Here is a 23,181-nt window from a genome sequence, read left to right on the forward strand (position 1 = left end):
GGATTACGATGTTAGTGGCACATTTGGAACAGGAAATACAGGAAGTGACAATAATTCAATGCAAAGTTTCCAACTTCAATATAGTTTTTCACATCAACATACCCAAAAGTTCAATGAATCGCTAACGACAACACAATCTACAAAGCTGCGAAATGATAAGCAAGAGATCGAAGAATTTTATTTGACAAAAATTCGTGAATACATTTTATGTACATCTCGAATAGCAAGACTTGATTCGAAAGCTGAATTTTTGCGAAATGCTTTAACGAAAGATTCTAATGCACATACTAACACACAGACTAAAATAACGGTACCAAAGCGAAAGAGAATTGGCAGAATGAATTTATCGGGACGTCCAAAATTGTTTGGCGGATCGCTAGAAGAATATTTGGAAGCGACGGGTGAAGAAATTCCATTAGTAGTGAGGAGCTGTATTCGCGTAATTAATCTTTATGGTCTCCATCATCAAGGAATTTTCCGTGTTAGTGGATCACAAGTTGAAATAACAAACTTTAGAGAATGGTTTGAAAGAGGCGAAGATCCATTGGCTGAAGTTACTGATGCTTCCGACATTAATTCAATTGCTGGAGTTTTTAAACTTTATTTTCGTGAATTACGCGAACCGCTATTTCCAACAATCTATTTTGATCATCTAATATCACTTGCACAAGTCGAGTCCAAGCATGAAATGGTCATGGGAGTCAGAAAATTTCTCTCAGCTCTTCCTCGTGCTGTTGTTGGTGTTATGCGTTACATTTTTGCATTTCTCAATCATTTGTCTGAATTTGCTGATGAAAACATGATGTCAGCTTATAATTTAGCTATCTGCTTTGGACCAACTTTAATGAAAGCACCCGAAGACAAGGATCAAGTTCAATATCAGAACCAAATAAATGCATTAATAGAAAATATGATCGTATTCCATGAAGATATATTCCCTAAAGAAGTTGGCGGAATTAAGTACGAGAAATATATTACTCCTGGAACTTTCGATGATATGTAAGTGAATCATGCATAAATAATTGAATTAATGTGAATTCAGAGTTAAAAACTGACTCATTTCCAAAGAACATAATTTCATGAGATTTAATTGAATCTTTATGTTCTTCGTACTTATGCAAAAAGACGCACGTTTTGATTTCATTTGACCTACATTTTACGTAAAGTTTTACGTATTGTCCATTATGCTATTAAAATTATTCCATCAAAACTTACGTCAATCAAACTCACAATCATATTTTGACTCTGTCTCTGTGTGACGTAGACTATTGCTCTAATTAATGACTTCATTCAATTTGCTCCACAGTGATATTGGTGATTCACCCACCGAACAAAATACAGAAGATCAAGACACTCAATCTGAAGACGATTCAGACACATATGAAGCCACAGCTCTATTTGATTTTGAAGCTAGATCAGACCGTGAATTATCATTTAGAAAGGGTGATAATATTCAGCTTTATAATCAAATTTCTAATGATTGGTGGCGTGCCTGTATTAGCGGTAAAGTCGGACTTGTCGCTGATAAATTTATTTCATTAAAAATAAAGTAAGTTCCATCCTTAAATTCTATTATTATACAGAAATAGAAAAGTAATTACAATAAATAATTTAATTAACTTAATTAGGGGCGAGGAGCGAAGCGGTGGCGAGAAAAATAGTGCAGACTTTAATATGAAATCATCAAGTTCCGAAGAGTCAGTACGTAAACGATCTCATAGCGTAGGTGGAAATAGTTTAGCGCCAAGTACACTCTCAACGATGACGACAACAAACATTTGTGAAATTAGTGATGCTGTGATGGATAGTAAGCAGGAAATTATTGGTAAGGGATAGGCTTTAAAGGGCATTCAGATTTTATTTAACGCTTTAATAGAGGTGACTAGAGATTGGATTTTCAACTCTAACACTCAATAGTTACATAAAATCTGAACGAGCCCAAATCATTACTTTTAAATATGCATATCATGACCAAAAATTTTGTACATATATAGATGGCACAAAGAAATACATTTATCACGATGAGCCGCATGCATTTGAAACGTCTATGGAATATATGGTTTTACCATCAAATAATAATAGTATGAATGAGTCGAATGCTGAATTGGATGGAAGTATAACAGCAACAATTGATAACCACAGTCGATTAGCTTCAAGCACAGCCGAGCATATTTATAGTAACAGCCACTTTAAATTTGAGGTATTGGAAACGACAGTTTGAATAAGCTTTATGTGTTCCTTAAAATTTCATTTTGGTCTTCTATGATTTTTAAATAAGATTTTATTGCCATTAAATGCAGCTATCCATAAGCTATATTTTATGTGCCTTATAATAATATTTTGTGTATCTTTTGTGCTTTATGTTTAACTCAAGAATTTTATAATCATGTATAATTAAGTTTCCATAATCAAGGATTTAGTATTAACGAAAGTCATCTGCACCAATCATCACATCTTGCATATTCATCAATACTAAATCCTTGAAATTTATCCCATCTCTGCCACTTTATGTGCCTAATGTTTAAGCTCTCTTAACTGCTCAAAAAATTGCAAATGTTCAATATATGTATATGAGCTATGCTGGGTTTATGGATGTGTTCATGCAAATTCTATAATCTATGCTTTAAAAATAATATACATAATTTGTGAATGACCACTAAACAAAATTAAAAATTTCTATCATTGTGTTAGTGAACACAAACATTTCAAATTTAGACGGTTCCTAACAGGTCAAAAAATCATATTTGCACACTCACATCCATGAATCTTGGATAAATGCATGTTATCACATATGTCTATTAATTAATTAATACAATTAAGTCAAATATTCCTGGAAAAATAATTAATGAAGAAAAAAAAAGAATTTCTTAATTCCTACCTACATCATAAATGTATGCTTAACACTAAGATTTTTTTTAAATAATGAAAACAAAGCCAGTTCATTAAAATGGAATGATTATTAATTAAATTAACTGTCTAATTGCTTTTTGTGATCTTTTCGTTTTGCCGCGAACATTTTTTTTATGTCTCCTCGTCTTCATTTTTCGTCCATTATAGTTTTTGTTTATTTTATTTTTCATTTTGTGTTATTTTTTTAGTAACGAAAAAATTATGAGAAATTAGATTTTTGTTAAAAAATTCTTCATACAGGTGAGCATTTTTAATATAATTTATCATTAGATTGTCTTAAATAACAAAAAATCACAAAACTTTCATGCCATGCGTGGGAGTCAATAGAATGTAATTTATGCACTAATTAACTTTTTTTGAATGCGACATTTTTTTTGTTTTTTTTTCTTCATTAACCATTTTTCCGATGAAAATTTATAACATTTTTCCGAGATAACATTAGATCATGCACTAAGTATCCATTACTTTGCTAGTCTATCTAGTAAAAAAGATTCAAAAAGGTGGTAGAATTAATCATATATCATGATGATGTACCAACTTGGTAGATATCGAAAACAGAATTTGTACATCACCAAGATATCAGAATGCATGTTCCTAACTATTTATAAGTATTAAAAATGTGATAACGAAAATAACACAAAAAATATCTTTAAACAATTTTAGGAGCCAGACGAAGCAGATGGTGATAATAAAAAGCCGGAACCAATATATGCTGAGCCAACAAAAACACAAAAGCCATCAACACCGGCATCGTCAACAACAAGTAGTGATTATCAACCATTGAGCATCTTCCAACAAAATCGTGAATTATGGCAAAAGAGAGCAAGTTCAACAAGTGCAGTCGATACTGCTTTAGTTATTCAACAAGTAACACAACCGCAATCGGCAATTCTAACTACTCACAGTCCAAAACCACAGTCTGCGATATTGACACGTAATCGTCTACAGCCCGACCTTGTTATGGATTTACCACCTCCTTCATCTCAAGATAATGTTACACCGCCATTATCATCAGGTTCGACTTCTGCTTCCTCGTCAATGACGTCATTAGATAAACAGACAATTGAAGATCCAATTAATGAAGAGACAGAAGATGAAACATTGGGTGACCATTTTGCAAAACAAAATCAAAGTACTTTAAAGAAGAATGAAAAGTTTGTGACAGCGTCAGAATCGATGACCAAAAAATGTGAAAAGACTGTAGTGGAGCCAGCGACTTCTTCAAAATCAAATAATTCAAAATTAGACGAAATTGTTTTAAGAATTGACGAGACAAATGAGACGGTCGATTTAAATCGATTATCATCAGGCTCAACATCATCTCTTATGAAAATTGAACTTGAAAAAAGTCCAATTCCTTCACGAAATACACAGAAATTTGTGAGTCAATTTGCTGATCTGAAATTAACTGGTGGATGTAGCACAATAGCAAAAACAGCCACAACTCCGACCCATCCAAAAACTACTCAAGCTGATAAGAATGAAAAGGAACGTTCAAATTTTTCATTTGGCAGTTTTAAGCCTGCCATTTCAATAAAGCCTCAGATATTTCAGAAGAAAAAATCTATTTTTCTACAAGCTCATTCATCATCCAGCGGTAATCATCCACCTGATAATCAACAGTAACTTCATTAAATGACGCATTTCGGACCTTTATGTCTAGTCAAAAAAATAATAAGTCAGTTCATGCTCAAACTAATATCAACTAAAATCATGGCATATATGAGGATATATTTTTTAATCAAATTTACAATAATCATAGATAGAGGATGTGAGGATCATTTCAATGTACTTCAAAAAAACTACACAGTAAAGTGAATCTATTTGTCAGCATTCTATATATTCAATAACTTCTCATTTGTAGCATTTAAAGAAAAAATTGGAAAACACCAAAATACCATTAAAAATAGTTGTTATGAAAAAGATTTTAAATGTCATTAAGAGGATTAAAAAAGTATAAACAATAATAATATTAATGATTTAGACAATGAGAAAATGTGGCAAATTTTAAGAAAAATAAAAATTGATGATAATTTTAGGACGTTTTTCCGAAAACAGAGTAGATTGAAGATAATAAAAAAAAAAAATGAATCAATAATTTTTAAAAAACATTTTAAAATGGAGATTTTCTCTAATTATCGAAAAGTTCAAAGGACAAAAATAATATGAAGTTATAGTTTATAGAAGTTGAGATGGAATTTTTTGAGAGCTGGAATGAAGTCTGATGAGATTTTAGAACATAGAACATTGAAAAAATCATAAAAATTATTTATTTTCAATTGATTGCAATTTCAATAAATTTACTGACAATTTTGCAAGTTTTAAAGTTTTGAAATTTTAACGGGTTTTAAAAATTCAAATTTTGAACTTTGACGGTTTTTTCCTTATTCAAATTTTGAACTGTCGTTAAAAATTCAATTTGAATCAAAACCCGATAAAAATAATTTATTTTGCTAAAATTCGATGAAATCATTAAAAACCGCCTATAAAGTCTCATCTGAAACTACTTTCCAAGCTCTTCAAAGAAACGAAACGCATTGGAATTTAAAAGGAAATTATTCGAGAGAAATTGTTGGAAGACTGAACTTAATTTTTCTTTTTATTTAGAGAAAAAAATATGGAAATTGATAGGATCATAGTGATTAGGATATATGAAGATTTTTTTGATGAACGTAATTTAAAAAAGTTTAATAATGAGATTTATTAATTTGCCTAAAATTTATACAGAAAATTCCAAAGTTTAATAATTGGTTCTTAACTAAAATCGTACAAATTTTTATTTTATTGTTCTACTAAAAATCATACAACTTTTACAAAATTCATTGGAATTGTAGGGTTCTATAGTGGAATTTAAAGGTTCTGTTAACGCATTAATACTTTTCCAATTCCTTACGACATAAAACATAGAAGAGTAATGGATTTGTAAGCATTAAACCCGAACAGACATGAGTATACTCACCGACATGAGCATGGTCATGAAGATACTCAATCAATATCATTGAACATGCTCATGGGGACAGTTCTGGAAAAACTGCAAATTTCATGAAATTCACTTTCTTTTCCAGTATTAAATATAAACTATCGCACATCATAAATATACCAATATTCATTTTATCTTATGATATCTCTCGAAACTAAGTAAAATACTCATCTAAAAAAAGTAAAGTTTATCCCTTACCGGAAAATTATCTATTATTAATCTGCATTAGATTTTCCATATACTAGATTACAAAAAAAAAACTTCAATATTGATAAAATATTAAATGAGAGATTCTTGGATGTACAGACATGCTTCATGTTGTCAAAAAAAAAATTAAGGTTGACAAGTTTACACCCAAAGTGTCACATGTGTTATATCCAAGGACTTTTCTAAAATTTATACCACAACTGCATGCAACAAACATAAATAAAATAACTTTTAATCACTTCCATTAAATGTCTCTAATCACGCATACACACACAGATAGCAATAAACAGCATAAAATGTGAATGAATTTAATTCTTAATTAATATTACTTCAAAGGATATATTTAATACGATTACTTTACTTAATTGAACTTGGATTTTTTGTTTTAGAATCATTGACAGCAACATAGGATTTGATAAGCAGTATGCACTTTACGTTACGAATCAGGAAGGATAAAGTTAACAGAATGAATACAAATTTTAAGTTTTTTAAATGATTAAGGGCTGATTTTACTAAAGTTAATAATGTTAGATTTTTGAGACTTTCCTTGACATCACTCAGATCTTTAAACAATGTCCAGGTGACCCAATTTATTTAAATCCAAAGATAAATCAAGATACATTACTTGAGTAAAATTAGCACTAAAAGTCAACAAATAATATGAGGATGTGACAAGAAGGGTACTAAATAAGGAATAGAAGAAATCCAAAAATCAAAACTATTAATAATACTAGAAATTTATAATGACTAATGATGAAGTTATGTTTAATTGACTTTTAAGTCTTTTATTTTATTTTTCATATACATCATATAAGTTAGACATTTCTCAAAAAGAATTAAACTTACAAGAGTGGGCCACAAATTATAATAATGAAGGTGGAATTATTTTTTAATATGGATATTGTACTTTTTAAATAAACCAGTGAGAACGGTATATGTGTTCTCAAAACTCTCATTCTCTATGTAATTAGCCCCTACTTCCCCCCTTTCTTACTCCCTTAAAAATTTATCAGTAAAAAATGAAAAAATAAAGTAATTGATGAGAAAAATGCATAAAGGAATTGACCTTTGTTTGAATTTTATATTCTACTGATTAATAGCAAGCTTGGAAATGGTCGTTATCAACTGTCGTGTATATTAAACCTTCGAATGTCATCTTGTCGAGCATTCCATTAATCTCTTCTTTTGAAAAGTGAGGAAATCGTGCTATAATTTCATCTCGTCCATATCCAGTCTCACTTTGATCTGCCAATGCTCCTTGAATCATTTTAAATACGACTTTTTCTTTGGCATTTAATCCTTCCAATCCACTTTCAGCTGGAGCTGCAGTCGTTTGTTGTGGACCATCTACATCCATTTTATTTACATTTCCATTCATTGGTTTACCATCAGCATTTGCGAAATTTTCAGCTTGAAATCTTGCATTTACAACTTCAATATAATGTGTATTGACCTCGTTGATTCCGCTGACTGGATGAATTTTGTAGATCATGATTGATTTTGAATCGCCTTGCGATCTTAATGCACCAACGACGCGTGCATAGCTGTTGATCATGATATTTGATGACCCCATTGTTTCCTCCTCGTCAATCCAGTAATGTGCTTTTATTTGACCTAAAACATGAAATTAAGCATTGAGTATTTTCAACAGATCCATAATTAATATTCTTATTACCTGTAATATCCTCCATTGAGTATGTAATTTTTGTTGATGTATGCTCGATATTCCTTACAATTGCAACGACTGTTACCATTTTATATTCGAATCCGTAAAGATCTATGACATCGTCTGGTTGATTGTAAATCATTTTTATAAAAACCGGAAGAGTTCCCTAAAGGATTTAATTAAACATTTAATAACCAAATATTTTGGACTATTGTTTAATAATTTTTACCTCGGCTTTGCTCTCGGTCTTCTGATCAACATTAGTCTGAGTAAACCCACCTCCAACTGAAACGATTTAAAGCATATTTTAATGAATATTAATGAAATTAAGTAGACTAGAATTTTAGCGCCAAAATTCGATTTCAATAATTTGTGAAATTTACTTACAGCTATCATCCATTTTAGTTATTTTTTTGTAGTTTCAGTGATAATAACAGGTACAACAAGTATATCAACAGTATATTCGTTAAAGTTTTGTATTTTGGATTAATTTAATAAAATAATATTTTCACTGATTTTCACAACTTTAGAGGACGTTCAGTAAAACTGGGCATTTACTGAACGCACCACATGAGCTACTGTTTTTATTAGAATTAAGAAGTTTAATGGCATTTATGACTGCTTAAAGTAATCTAATGGTCAATATAATATTGTCCTCAAGCGTTTAAATTCTGTTATGCATCAAAATATGCACTTCTGAAAAAATTATTTTCACAACGTTTTTTACCTCGTTTTTCTTAACTTGCTTTCTTGTCTGTTTGTTTGTTTGTTTGTTTGTCTGTCGAGGTCAAATCTTGCGTTCGATTTTTCGACCACTTCTACTACTACAATCGAGCTGAAATTTTTCATGCATGTGTGTTCTCGATGACAATGCAATATTCAAGCATTAGTTAATCACAATATAGCTTAGTTATGCTATAATTAATTAATTTTTATAACAAGCTTACGTTTTACGTACGTAATTTTTACGTAATCCTTAAAAAAGATAATTTTTATAAAATTCCAAGCCGGTCAAGGGTTCAAGTCTCAAATTTTCCAACTTTTTTTGTCGTACTTTTTCAATTCTTTTTCACACTTTTTTGATAATTTATAATGTTTTAAAGTAGAATTTTCCATTTTCACACTTTTCTAAGCTATTTTCCAAAGTTTTCTTGGAGTTTAATTTCTTTCATCACGCATTTTCACATAAAATTCTACGATTTTGTCCTCATGATACAAAGTATCGAAATAACTATTCCTTTATTATCAGAAATCAAATTTATATTAAAGCAAATATGTATATAAATTTCTTGATAATTAAAATTATAATAATAATATCAAACATATACTTTTTATTAATATTAAAAATTTAACCAACTTGGTTATTACAAATAAAATGTCGTGGTGGCGTAATGGTTAGAGTACAGGTATTAATAAACATAAGGTCATGAGTTCAAGCCTAGGCATGAGCAAACTTTCTTTTTAGCATTTTCTTTTTTTTGATAATTTTGTGTTCTTTCATAAAATTCAATGTTTTGATTCTGTGCGGCCTATCGGTCTAGCTTAGTTCTTCAAAATTATGCCAAGCGAAGCTTGGCCTATCGGTCTAGCTTTGTTATTCAAACTTATGCCAAGCGAAGCTTGGCCTATTGGTCTAGCTTAGTTCTTCAAACTTATGCCAAGCGAAGCTTGGCCTATCGGTCTAGCTTAGTTCTTCAAACTTATGCCAAGCGAAGCTTGGCCTATCGGTATAGCTTAGTTCTTCAAACTTATGCCAAGCGAAGCTTGGCCTATCGGTATAGCTTAGTTCTTCAAACTTATGCCAAGCGAAGCTTGGCCTATCGGTTAGCTTAGTTCTTCAAACTTATGCCAAGCGAAGCTTGGCCTATCGGTCTAGCTTAGTTCTTCAAACTTATGCCAAGCGAAGCTTGGCCTATCGGTCTAGCTTAGTTCTTCAAACTTATGCCAAGCGAAGCTTGGCCTATCGGTCTAGCTCAGTTCTTCAAACTTATGCCAAGCGAAGCTTGGCCTATCGGTATAGCTTAGTTCTTCAAACTTATGCCAAGCGAAGCTTGGCCTATCGGTCTAGCTTAGTTCTTCAAACTTATGCCAAGCGAAGCTTGGCCTATCGGTCTAGCTTAGTTCTTCAAACTTATGCCAAGCGAAGCTTGGCCTATCGGTCTAGCTCAGTTCTTCAAACTTATGCCAAGCGAAGCTTGGCCTATCGGTATCGCTTAGTTCTTCAAACTTATGCTAAGCGAAGCTTGGCCTATCGGTCTAGCTTAGTTTTTCAAACTTATGCCAAGCGAAGCTTGGCCTATCGGTATAGCTTAGTTCTTCAAACTTGATAAATTAAATAATCTTTTGACTAAAAAGTTGAAAATAAAATACTTTATAAAAAAAACTTTTTAAAAAAACCTCGTTTTTCGCGTGGACTAAAAAGCAAAAAATAAATTTTATTTTGTGTTGTAGAGAAATTGGTTTGAAAGTTGAGACGACAGATGAATTACATACAAGCACCTTGATCTTATCGTATAGTTCTACAACTTAAAACGAGGGCGCAAAGCTTTGATGAAGTTCTGTTAACAAGCGCCCTCGTTTTAAGTTGTAGAACTATACGATAAGGTCAAGGTGCATGTTTGTAATTCATCTGTCGTCTCAACTTTCAAACCAATTTCTCTACAACACAAAATAAAATTTATTTTTTGCTTTTTAGTCCACGCGAAAAACGAGGTTTTTTTAAAAAGTTTTTTTTATAAAGTATTTTATTTTGACTATACTCTATAATTAACAAAATGAGACATTTGTCCATATTTTGTCTCTCTGTCTTTAATACAGGAAATTAGATTATCGTATTAGCTAATAAATTAAATAAACCAGCAGATTTTAATAACTTCCAACATAAATTTGAATTGTAAAACATTTGTATTGTTTTATTGTCGAACTGTAAAAATTGTAAGGTTTTAATGAGTCTAATATTGTTTTCATGATTCAAATAATTTAGAATAATTAAGTAATAAAGAGATCGTATGTTAAGATTTAAAGATAGTTTTAGTAATACAATAGTTGAGACAAGTGATGAGTGCGCTTTATCATAAGGTACAGGTTGTTTAAACTTGTTTGATTACAACAACAAAAGATTTTCGCTACACAATAAGCATACATTAATCGCTCCCAAAAATTTATTATTTTTCTGGATTTCAAGGAGTTTACACACGTTGAACATAGCTCTTCGTATATTTAAGGACATAATACACAGTTTGCAATTGGAGTACAAGTAAAAAAGTGTAACATTAAAGTGATATAAGTGGAATTAAATTTTATTCGTGGAAAATCATTGAAAATCGAATTTTCATCGGAAAATGGTAATTAATTTTTAAAATTTTCACTTGCATTGACATTTAATATAAATATTCTGAAAAATTAACAACATCCAGTTAGATATTTTTGACTTTTGATCGGCAATTGCAAAATTTTACGAAAAAGTATTGTATCACGCTTTTTAAAATATTCCGGAAGAAAGTTAAAAATATCAGAATTAAATTTTATACTTCTGGGAATGACAGATTTATGCTGACTATGAAAATTAATGATTTTGAACAATTTTTCACAAGTTCCCGAATAATTTGTTGAGACAAAAAACTAGAAACATAATACTTTAATGGAAATTTAAGAAAAATTAATGAATATCAAGCATAAATTGTCAGCATAAAGCTCTCATTCATAAGTTATATTGGAACGAACGTCGAAAAAAAAATGAGAAAAAATTGAGAAGAAAAAAATCAAATTCTCCCATCGCATAAAAAAAATTACAAAAGTCCTCGTGTTATTGATCGAGGGACTTAAGCGCATTTTTGTCCCAGCGATCAGTAATTGATTAATAAGTCACTTCCAGAACTAAAACACAAGATCCAGTAAGATCCACTTCACTTCCAGAACTAAAACACAAGATCCAGTAAGATCCAGGTCACTTCTAGTCCTAAAAATCAAGATCCAGTAAGATCCAGGTCACTTCTAGACCTAAAAACCAAGATCCAGTAAGATCCAGGTCACTTTCAGAACTAAAACACAAGATCCAGTAAGATCCAGTTCACTTCCAGATCTTAAAAACAAGATCCATATAAAACTTCCACAAATTTAAGAACTTCATCATTTAACGGATTTTCATAATTCAAACCTCATAACGGTCAAAAAAAATTTAAACATTGTTCAGTAAACACTGTTAAAACATCGACAAACATTGAAAAACACTGTAAAACTATGAAAAAACGTGTTGTTGTTTTTGTTGTTGTTGTTTTTGTTGTTGTTGTATATGAAAATGAAAAACTGTTAATTATAGTATTTATGCGTTGATTTGAGACTTCTAAATGACCGATAACCCAATAACTTGATATAACGAAGCTATTAAAACAAACCAGAGCTCTCTACGATGTCTAGTTTTCGAGATCTCGCGTTCCAGCCGAACGAACGAACGAACGAACGAACGAACAAAGTGCATTATTAAGCTACCTTTTTGAAAACAAGTTTCAAAAATGCGCTAAAAATTGCTCACGCTGCTGACTGAAAAAAATTTCCTTCATAAAGAATTTTCCGATGTTCCTGTGATTGATTTAAAATCGAATTAAATTAAGTAATTAAAAGAAGAATGTCTTCATTTCAGTAGCAAACTAGTTTTGAATGTGGGTGTGGCTGACAAAATTATTGATCTGACAATAAAGCCGAGAATTTTCTAACTAAACTAAAACCTAAAACCCAGAGAAAGAAGAAAATTAACTTTTGTGAAAATTTATGATATGTGCTGCTTGTTGTTGTTGCCGCACGTATAAATTTATGCTTGATACTAGATGAGAAGAGGGGGGATGATGGCAAAATTTTGTGGAAAGCAGCAAATATTGATTTTAATTGCAATTTCGTCTTCTCATTCCTTATAATAAATCTGCCACCACCATCATCCTCTACATAAAGCATTATTATCATCTAATACACTCATTATTATCATTAATTTTGAACACATTAAGACATTTTGATGGATGTATGATTAGTATTATGTATCTCTCACATTTCATCATCCTACATCAAATTATGTTCGAGTAAAATTTTTATGAATGGAAAAAAAGGAAAAAGGAAAAAAAAATGAGCATAAATATATTTCATTTGGTGAGCATAAAAAAAATCCAACTCTCACAACGTGTTTATATTCACAACTCACACATTTTTTTTTTCATTCATGCGGCGTTGAGTAAGAAAAAAAAAATCACATGTTTTCCAATTTTCTCTATTCTCAACAATAACAAAAAACATATGACCAGCTCTATAGAGACGCTGGTAGAAGAAAAAAAAGAGAAAAGTTTCGATAAACTAGGAAATTATGTATCTACGTGCCCATAGATGAAAACTATTTTGAAATTCTCCATCCTCTTCCTTCTAACTCTTGTGCCACCTTTCTCATTCCTCTTACCCCCAAACATTCGTCTATTTACTCATAGAATATAACAAAACCCATTTTCTAAAATGTTAATGTTGTGAGGGTTTTAAAATTTTACCACATATCCATATTTACGCCATCACTCAATTCGTGTCAGTATCTGAATGTGGAGGGTACACATTGATTTATATTTCTAACAAAATTTAACAGTGACATCATTTTCAAATTGTATTACATTTATTATATTATATGTTAGACATAATAGCTAAATTTCCAGGGTGAGAATAGAAAATATGTAGCATAAATTGATTGGATTGAATTGAAATCAAATAGTTACTGTTGAAGTGCTTTTGAACATTTGAGAAGACGTTGAACGGTTTTGAACCGATTCGTAAACCGTTGAAAGGTTTTCAAAAATTCATTAAATTTGAAATAAATAATTATGCTCAAAAAATATTCAGAAAACAAGATGATTACAAAATTTAAATGCTGCTGTTGCCAGACAACCCTTTTTCTTTTTCACCATTGGCATTTGTAATGTGTGTTTTAACTTGTTTAAGAATACATGAAAAGCAAAAAGTGCACAAAATAGTTTTCATGGAGTGAGGAAAAACTTTTCAAATTCAAATTTAGTTTTGCATGCCACTATAAAATATGTCGGCTTTTCTTCTCATACTTTTTGTGTATATCAAGCTTGACTTGTTAAGAGTAAAAAAGGAGAGCCAAACTTTTTGTTAGAGAAAATAGTTGATTAAAGAAAATTCTTATGATAAAAGTTATGCATGATGAAGTTTAAGAAATTTTTTTGATGTTATAAAATTAGTTTTGATATTTAAGAACTTAAAAACTCAGATTAATTTCAAAATGATGAATAGAATTTCGCTCAAGTTTTAAATTCTAAAATTAGACATTCTATATTAACATGCAACAATATACTGCAGTTTTGCTGAACTAAGTGTCTCGTAATCAATCTTTTATTAAATAGATAAGATAGTTTGCGTCAATTAAGCTTCATTTTAATTGTTTTCATCTTGGAACATCCTAAAATCACAATTAGATGCTTTTCGCTATAAGCATAAAAATTACATTATTTTATGTGATGTTTTGAGGGATTTATTTCAATTGCTGATAGTTGTTGTTTTAATATAAAGTTTAAAAAACCACAATAAATATTTCTTTGGTTGAAAATATTTTATCTATGTAGATATAAAGTTTTTAAAGCACTAAAATATAACATAGCAAAATATACACATAAAGTTACAATTATTCGATAAAAATATGTAAAAGAAGTAAAGGGTTAGAAGGAATTTAGTTATAGGTATACTAGGTGCGAGGGTGGAAAATGAAAGGAAGGGTGCCTGTAAATAGAAAATTATATTTTAAATAACTCACATACACATTCATAATTTTGATATTTTATTGTCGAAGTATTCTCGGTTTGATGCTGATGATTTGTTTTATTATACGCAGAAAAATGCCATAGGTTGTTCACAAATGACGTTTATCGAAACATCACATCCATATCATTCTATTAATTATTTTTTTACTGTCAATTCTAATTTTAAGCACTTAATCTTCAAATCGAAGAACTAGCAAAAAAGGAGATTAGAAATTAAATTTTTTGTATCGTCATTGGAGAATTGTTACAAACTGGTATACAGCAGAATCTAACTGCAACAACTTTTTGATATATAAACATTGCCTAAATTTTATTATGTATGTACTCGATGTGAAGAATGGGAGAATGGTGTGAGCACTGAGGATGGTGAAATGCTTAGAGCGTTATAATTTTGCAAAACTAGATTGAATTTAGGAGGAATGAGAAAGTTATTTACGGCGGGTGGCTAAAATGCATTTCATTTGCTCATACCAAAAAGGTTATAAGGATTGCTCCCACATATAAAATATTTTAACATTTTGCTCAACTTGTGTATAATTTTTGATGTACATTTTGAAAAGTTTTTAGAAGAAAAATTGAACTTTAGATAGATTTAATTAAATTATTAGTGATCCACTAATTTTACTGTTTGTCTATTTACAGGCCACGAAAAAGATGAAGGCATTTTCTGAATTTGATGAAGATTTAGATTTGGATAGCGATTCGGATAATGTTAGTGAAGGAAGTGATTTTGACGAAGATTTAGATCCAGACAAAATTGAAGTTCCAGGTAATAATTATGTCTTAATAATTGATTTATGCAAAAGATATGTATATGTGAGACATAGATAATTAGCATAAAAGAAAAATTGCATTTAAGGACATTAGACTCTATACTGAAAATTCAATTAAATTTTAATTACGCATTGATTTAATTATTTATACTCAAAATTTTCATAAATCTCATAGGAGGTGGGAAAGATCTCGAAACAGCGGCTACATTTGCTCAAAATAGCGATAGTAATGTAGCAACAACAACATCGGGGGGTATTGGAATTAACTCACCCTTTTTAACACAACCCATCAAAATAGAAATTCCAACTTTACCTGCAACATCAAAGACTGTTCAACCATTACGATTTCCGAAAGTAAATACAGCAAATAATCGGATTCCGCCGGGGGTGTCGTCTAAGCCTCGTAAGTTCCTTATTATCCTTATGTCTTATGTCTTATAATAATTTATATGATTCGATGTGAAACGTCAATTTCTCCATCATAATTTTCATTTGTTTTCTATGTTTGATTGCTAACTTAACATACAATATTATGTCTCTTCTTTTCTCTCTCCCTTCTCTTTGTATTGTTCATCGTGTCATGTTCATTAAATTATGCCAAAAATATATTTCGTATGTTTTATTCATAAAATGTATTTTGATTAAAATTAAATTAAAAGCCCCACCATTGTTGTATGGTATGGGAGCTAGCGGTAGTACATTTTATCCTGGAAGCTTAGCTTCACTTTTACAGCAAAGTAAGTTGATAACATGAAAAGTTTTATATCCCCTCATCATAGTTAATTGAATTTTGTATTTGTTGTGTTCTTTCGATGAAAATTCTTCATTATTTTTGCATGAAACTGAGAATTATTGGCGATTTTATTCCTCTGTACTTTAATGGCGCCTGAGCCTCATCAATAATATTATATCTATTGCAAGATATATGTATGAGCATTGTCAATTCATTTATATATCTTGCATTCAAACAATAAAGAATCATGAATTCATTATTTTATTTTCCTTTTTCAGTGGAACGAGCAGGAGGAATAAATAATTTTTCTCCAATGATCGGTAGCAATGCTAGTCAGCTGATGAAGAATCTTCAGCAATTGATTGCATCCAATCCAGAATATTTAAAAAGTGGCATTCCAACACATTTAATACAACAAATGTGGAAGAAAGAACCTGCACCAAGTGTTATGCAAACACCAAAGGTGATGACAACACCAATCAATAATAATCGCATTTTCGATGTATGTTTTATGAGTTATATTATCATTTAAGTATTATTTTTTTACTAGATTCTGATATTTCAATATCATTTTGTAGTACCGAGTTTTAGACAAAACAATAAGTCTGACAAATAAATTTTCCATTTTCAGCTCAATCAAATTGAAGAAGAAGAAGCTGATGACGAAGAAATGGGAGTTGCAGAAACTTATGCAGATTATTGGCCTGCAAAATGTAATAAATTAATTTTCTTTATTGAAAAATATTTGAGTAATTGATAATGATTTAATCCATAGTGAAATTAGGAAAGAAGCATCCAGATCCAGTTGTTGAGACAGCATCGTTATCGTCAGTTGAGCCATCAGAAATTAACTATAAACTTAGTATTCCGCAAGAAACAATAGATCTAGGATTGTTAAGTGCATTGCAATTAGAAGCGATAACTTATACTTGTCAAGCGCACGAGCATATGCTACAAGACGGTTCTCGTGCAGGATTTTTGATTGGTGACGGTGCAGGTGTGGGAAAAGGTCGTACTATTGCAGGAATAATTCATGAAAATTATCTTCGAGGCAGAAAACGTGCGCTTTGGATCTCTGTTAGTAATGACTTAAAATATGATGCTCAACGTGATTTACGCGATATTGGTGCTGGAAAAATTCAAGTTTTTGCATTAAATAAATTCAAATATGCAAAAATCAACTCAGCTGCAAACGGAAACATCAAAAAAGGTGTCGTTTTTAGTACATATTCAGCAATGATTGGCGAATCAAATAATCGTGATGCAGGAAAATATAAATCACGTCTCAAACAATTACTTCAATGGTGCGGTGAAGATTTTGATGGCGTGATTGTGTTTGATGAATGTCACAAAGCAAAGAATTTATGTCCAACTGGAAGTAGCAAACCTACAAAAACTGGTTTAACTGCTTTAGAGCTACAAAATAAATTACCAAAAGCAAGAGTCGTTTATGCATCAGCAACAGGCGCGTCAGAACCTCGAAATATGGCTTATATGGTTCGATTAGGAATTTGGGGAGTTGGAACACCATTTCCAACATTTAATGACTTTATTACGGCTGTTGAAAAGCGTGGTGTTGGAGCTATGGAATTAGTAGCTATGGATATGAAATTACGTGGAATTTACATTGCTCGACAACTTAGTTTTCATGGAGTTACATTTAAAATTGAAGAAGTTCAATTGAATAATGAATTTAAGAAAATGTATGATGCTTCTGTTGACATGTGGGTCGAAGCGATGCATAAATTTACAGAAGCTGCAGAACTAATTTCGGCTGAATCGCGAATGAAGAAGACAATGTGGGGACAATTTTGGTCAAGTCATCAAAGATTCTTCAAATACCTTTGTATTGCATCAAAAGTTCAACACGCAGTCTCAGTCGCTCGAGAAGCTATTAAATATGGTAAATGTGTTGTAATAGGTTTACAATCGACAGGAGAAGCTCGCACATTAGAACAATTAGAACGTGATGAGGGCGAATTGAATGATTTTGTAAGCACTGCTAAAGGAGTATTTCAATCATTAATTGAAAAACATTTCCCGGCACCAGATCGCAACAGAATTAATCGACTTTTGGGACTTGAAGCACCCGGCAAGACTATGTTGGAACGGATTATGGAAGAACATGATGACAATTCAAAATCGAAAAATTTACAAATCAATAACAAACGAAAGACTTATGATATGAGTAATTTACCACAGAAACGAATGAAACCTTCACAGCTTTTGGACAGTGACGAGGATGCTGATGACTTTGAGGATAATGACAAAAGTCCAGATTTTGCAGCAAATAGTGATAGTGAGACTAGTGAAGATGACGAAAGTGATCATTTAAATAGCTCTGAAGAAAATTCCGATTATAATCCATTCGGAAATTCGTCAGATTCAGACTCTGATCCATGGGTTAGCAAGAAAAAGTTAAAGAAAATGAAAAAAGAGAAAATTAAGAAGGAGGAAAATGGAAAAGGCCAAAGTAGTAGCAGAGCATCACCAAATGATGCAATTTCTGCTGCATTAAAACGTAAGCCACAAACAGTCCAAGAAAAACTTCAGGAAACATTAGCAACAAAGAAAACAAATAGTTCAGGCGTTGGAGTAGTAAAAATTGAGGTTCCTGGAATGAATAATATAGCACCAATTCATATTAAGCCTGCTGTTCCACAAAAAGACAATATTGAGCGTGCATGTGAAATGAAGGAAGCATTACTCAAGAGAATCGAAAAATTAAGTGATAGTTTACCGCCAAATACTTTAGATCAGTTAATTGATGAATTAGGCGGCCCTGAAAATGTCGCAGAAATGACTGGACGAAAAGGTCGAGTTGTTCAAAATGAGGATGGATCAATTCAATATGAGTCACGTTCAGAACAAGACGTTCCTTTAGAAACTTTAAATTTGACTGAAAAATCGAGATTTATGGATGGGGAAAAGGATGTTGCAATTATTTCCGAAGCTGCATCGTCTGGTATTTCATTACAAAGTGACCGAAGAGTTCGTAATCAACGTCGTCGTGTTCACATCACTCTTGAATTACCGTGGTCAGCTGATCGTGCAATTCAGCAATTTGGACGTACACATCGATCAAATCAAGTCAATGCACCTGAATACATCTTTTTAATTTCCGATTTGGCTGGAGAACGTCGTTTTGCATCCACCGTTGCTAAACGTTTAGAAAGTTTAGGAGCTCTCACACATGGTGACAGACGTGCTACAGAATCACGTGATTTGTCTCAGTTCAATATTGATAACAAATATGGTCGTAGTGCATTAGAGGCTGTGATGAAAACTATAATGGGCTATGAACAACCAATGGTTCCACCACCAAGCGACTACAAAGGCGATTTTTTCACGGACATTGCCGGTGCACTTGTTGGTGTTGGCTTGATTGTTAATAGTGAAACAAATCCTGGCGTTTTGAGCTTAGATAAAGACTACAATAGCATCAGTAAATTTCTCAATCGTATTTTGGGAATGCCAGTTGAATTACAAAATCGTTTATTCAAATACTTTACGGATACATTAGCTGCAATAATATCAAAGGAGAAAAAAATGGGACGCTTTGATATGGGAATTCTTGATCTTGGTGCTGGTGGTGAAAATGTTAAAATAATCAAACACATTCGATTCTTACGCAAACATTCAACTGGTATTGCACCAATTGAGCTTCAAACAGTACATGTAGAACGTGGAATGATTTGGCAAGAAGCTATCGACAAGTAAGTTTATTATTTTTTAGAGTTTATGCTAATTACTAAAATAATTTTACAACTTTAGATGGGCTGACTTAGAAGACGAAAAAGAAGGATTTTATTTGTCACATCAAGCACGAAATGGAAGTTATACAGCAGTTCTTGCTATTGCTGTTGAAAGTCGTCCAAATAGTCAAACATCCAGCTCAAGTAGTAAGAAGGGCAAGAATGACAAGAAGAAAGAACAAATGTTCCAAATCTATCGTCCAAACACGGGTCTTCAAGTACGTCTTGAATCATTGACTGAATTGGAAAAGAAATATCGCAAAGTAGAGAGCGGTGAAGCTGATATGCATTGGATTAAGCAGTATGATGCATCTGTTAATACTTGTTCACATGCTTTTTGGAATGGAACTTGTAGACAAACGACTTTAGGATTCGAGTGTGAAGTATGTTGATTATTTTATTTATTATTTATCGAACAACATCATCAAAGTTTACTTTATTTAGGTTGGATTGCGTCGCCGTACCTACTCAATTTTGTCTGGCTCCGTTTTATCAGTTTGGGGTCGAGTTGAAAATGTTTTGTCACGTTATGGAAGTTCAGGACACAATAAGATGCAAGTAATTCGTCTAAAGACACAAGAGGGCAAGAAAGTTGTTGGCACTGTTATACCAAAGAATTGCGTAGAAGTTATTCGTAAAGATTTGAGCTCAGATGCAGAGAAAGTTGAGGAGATTATAAAATAAGCATATAAAAATATTGAAATGTATCCCATCAACTTATTTTAAATGTCTCTTCTTAAGATTCTTAATTTATAAAATTGATGGATTCATATTTCTAAATGAAATATCAAAAAAAAAGTATATAGTTACGAGATAAAAAAGGAAAATCATCAAAACAATGAATAATGTGTAATATCACTTATTATAAAGATATAGAATAAGTCATTTAGATTTGATGACATTAGATCCTCAGAAAAAGTAAAACTCATCCAAAAAAAGTTTAAAAGATTTACAAGATTTTGAAAAAATCCCAAAAAACGAACGCGCTTAATTTAAATTTACAAATTTTCTCTTTTTTTGTTAGTCTAGTTTAGTTTATGTAAAAGATTTAGTTATACTAGAAATAAAGCAAGGAATTTTCATTTAAGAGTATTTTTAGAAGCTTTTAATTGTTAGTTCATAGAACATTCAGATTTTTCTTCTGTATCGTTTGGCATAATTTCAATCGTTAATTAAAATTTTAAAAACCATACAAATTATAGTGAAGACCTCACAATTCCAATTATATGGTTTTGAAATATATTTTATTTTTAGATTTAAAATTCTCGTTTCTTTAAAATTTTAAATTTATAAAAAAAATAATAATTTTGTGTTTATTGGAAAGATAGAAAATAAAAAAATCAGAGCCCGAAGACGACTCGGATTTTGTATGAAAAAGTCTATTCGACTTAATATGAAACTTGAGTCGATTTCGAGTTCAGGGAAAAAAATTATTAAATTGAATCTAGGTATTGTTAATTTATTTACATATAGGTGATCTACAATGTTAACACTAAATACTCCACATCTTCATGATAATATAAAACGATAAAATAATTAATAGAATATATCCGAGTAATTTCAAATTTTGCTTTGTGACTCCTTCGACACTTCGAATAATCTCATTGTTAAGCTCAAAGACTTTTTGACTTTCCACGACAAGCTGTTGTTTAATTACTTCATCCAAATCCTTTACATAATTGTCAATAACTGATCGCATATTGTTTTTCAACTGCACAATTGACTGGTTTGGAAATGACGTTAATGAAGTTCCAGGTTCAATAAATTCCTCACTTTCATCTCTTTGTTCTTTATTCCAACTAAACTTTTTTGTAATTTGTCGTTTCTTTGCTAATATTTGACCTCCAGAAAGCAAGCCCATGTATAAATGATAGACATAAGCAATTAACAGCAATGAGTTTGTTTCTTTGACATGATTTAAATGCTTTATGTATTTAACAACACTTTCTCGAGGTTTATACGTCTTTTCCCAATCACTTCCTTTAAAGAATTTTAAGTCATCCTCGAATTGCTGTGTGCGATGATATTCTGGTGGTAAAATTGATGACGGCACATTTTCTTCTAAGAATTTGAATACTTCATAGAAAACGAGAAGTCCATCAGCCCATACACTGTTGTTATTTAGTGCTACGCGATAAAAATCATTTCAATTTCTTTGTTATATTTATTCTAATTTAGTTAACTCACCAAAGGCCAATTTCGCATTAACTAAATCATCGCTTACTTTGTGAATATTTCTTGTATGATCTCTCATACGTTTTGTAATCGATCCTTCCATTTTTAATGATTAATTTTATCACAAATGACTGTAAAATTTTGAGTTCGGCAAACAATAACAAAAAAATGCAATGACTGACAAGATTGATTGCTCAAAAAATCAATTATACGACAAAGAATATTTTGATTTAAACATTTTTTCATGTATTCATACTTTTTATATCCTATAATTACATACATTTATATTTCTTACTGAATTTGGCGTGGATCAATACCAAGCTCAAGAAGTCGCTTAATAACATCTGTATTGTCAATGTTATGTTCTGCATTGTATTTATATAAGCTAATCAATGTTGTAGACTCGAGACTTGGAACCTGCTCAAAAAGCGATTTTCCTAACTGAGCATCTAGATCATTCTCTTCTCTAAGTATGCAGAAATAAATCATAAAGATTGCAACACTTCCAATAACTAAATATGGCTGGAACCAAGGGATTTCATCTGGATCAATTGAGCTACAAGTTTCAAAATGTTTATGATATTTATTTAAAATCCAACAAAAACTCTTACCCAACTCGACTGTATTTTGTTTTGAAAGTTTGAGCACCAGATCCGAAAAACTTAAGAGGTTCTTCAGGATTTCTAGTTTCTGTTTCTGCTTGTTTGAAATTTGCCTGATTTATTGTGAAATTTCGACTTTGTGCTGCTAATACTCTACAATTATGAAAAATTAAAAATATCTAACTTTTTAAGTGATTCGAATATTGACAACAACTTACTTGAAAACATTAGTAGCTGTTCGTATTTTCAGAGTATTTCTTATCAATGAATTCATCGTAATTATTAGTTTAATTAAGTTTTTTAAGAAATTTGAAAATTTTTCAATTTTCCGACCAATTTTGTAAACAAAATTATCCGACCAACCCGAGCAGCATATATTAGGAATTTCAACTATGTGGTAGCTATTTAAAATTTTTATCACCATTATTTAAGCTAATGTCTAGTTATAAAATCGACGAAGAAATCAAAATTGTCAACAACTAGGTGGACAAATGTTCCTGATGTGCTGCTCGGGTTAGAAATTCTCGAAGAAAATATAATAATAATAAAAACTTGATTATAGTAATGTCACATAATT

The 23,181-nt window shown here is 31.2% G+C and overlaps 5 protein-coding genes across 8 annotated transcripts in view; 2 read left to right on the forward strand and 3 right to left on the reverse strand.

The window, feature by feature from the left end:
• Positions 1–7,158, forward strand: part of LOC139087610 (SLIT-ROBO Rho GTPase-activating protein 1-like) — a 31,520-nt gene extending 24,362 nt beyond the window's left edge. For 2 of the 3 annotated variants that reach the window (XM_070636461.1, XM_070636462.1), the window contains 5 exons: positions 2–999; positions 1,307–1,549; positions 1,629–1,825; positions 1,995–2,200; positions 3,574–7,158. In XM_070636461.1, coding sequence (XP_070492562.1) covers positions 2–999; positions 1,307–1,549; positions 1,629–1,825; positions 1,995–2,200; positions 3,574–4,536 — 2,607 coding nt within the window. In that variant the 3' untranslated portion in view covers positions 4,537–7,158. Of the gene's footprint in view, position 1; positions 1,000–1,306; positions 1,550–1,628; positions 1,826–1,994; positions 2,201–3,098; positions 3,151–3,573 lie in introns of all 3 variants that reach the window. The other variant, XM_070636463.1, reaches the window with a different exon arrangement.
• On the reverse strand, positions 6,857–9,049 carry RPA2 (Replication protein A2). The gene is made up of 5 exons (XM_070636464.1): positions 8,722–9,049; positions 8,151–8,459; positions 7,993–8,048; positions 7,773–7,929; positions 6,857–7,711 (listed from the first exon to the last, which is right to left on the reverse strand). Exons 2-5 carry the CDS (start codon positions 8,161–8,163, stop codon positions 7,191–7,193), a joined length of 747 nt encoding a protein of 248 aa, XP_070492565.1. The 5' UTR covers positions 8,164–8,459; positions 8,722–9,049; the 3' UTR covers positions 6,857–7,190.
• A 1,681-nt stretch (positions 9,050–10,730) lies between these two features.
• On the forward strand, positions 10,731–21,270 carry sno (strawberry notch). 2 transcript variants are annotated; one of them, XM_070636459.1, is made up of 9 exons: positions 10,731–10,841; positions 10,948–11,107; positions 15,209–15,335; positions 15,515–15,742; positions 16,351–16,574; positions 16,704–16,785; positions 16,848–19,788; positions 19,847–20,210; positions 20,272–21,270. In XM_070636459.1, the coding sequence occupies exons 2-9, from the start codon at positions 11,105–11,107 to the stop codon at positions 20,509–20,511; spliced, it is 4,209 nt and encodes a 1,402-aa protein (XP_070492560.1). In that variant the 5' UTR covers positions 10,731–10,841; positions 10,948–11,104; the 3' UTR covers positions 20,512–21,270. The 2 variants fall into 2 exon arrangements, with proteins under 2 accessions (XP_070492560.1, XP_070492561.1); XM_070636460.1 differs by lacking the exon at positions 10,731–10,841 and having other exon boundaries at positions 10,883–11,107; positions 16,351–16,535.
• Ho (Heme oxygenase) lies at positions 21,258–22,188 on the reverse strand. Its single transcript, XM_070636465.1, has 2 exons — positions 22,015–22,188; positions 21,258–21,954 (listed from the first exon to the last, which is right to left on the reverse strand). The coding sequence occupies exons 1-2, from the start codon at positions 22,103–22,105 to the stop codon at positions 21,320–21,322; spliced, it is 726 nt and encodes a 241-aa protein (XP_070492566.1). The 5' UTR covers positions 22,106–22,188; the 3' UTR covers positions 21,258–21,319.
• Positions 22,189–22,225: 37 nt separating this feature from the next.
• Positions 22,226–22,938, reverse strand: LOC139087632 (uncharacterized). The gene is made up of 3 exons (XM_070636496.1): positions 22,823–22,938; positions 22,614–22,757; positions 22,226–22,558 (listed from the first exon to the last, which is right to left on the reverse strand). The coding sequence occupies exons 1-3, from the start codon at positions 22,876–22,878 to the stop codon at positions 22,294–22,296; spliced, it is 465 nt and encodes a 154-aa protein (XP_070492597.1). The 5' UTR covers positions 22,879–22,938; the 3' UTR covers positions 22,226–22,293.
• Between the last annotated feature and the right edge of the window lie 243 nt (positions 22,939–23,181).

This window comes from Chironomus tepperi, unplaced genomic scaffold (assembly GCF_022539635.2).
Source record: "Chironomus tepperi strain 1889 unplaced genomic scaffold, CSIRO-AGI_Ctep_v1 contig_128, whole genome shotgun sequence".
NCBI classification, from domain to species: Eukaryota; Metazoa; Arthropoda; class Insecta; order Diptera; family Chironomidae; genus Chironomus; species Chironomus tepperi.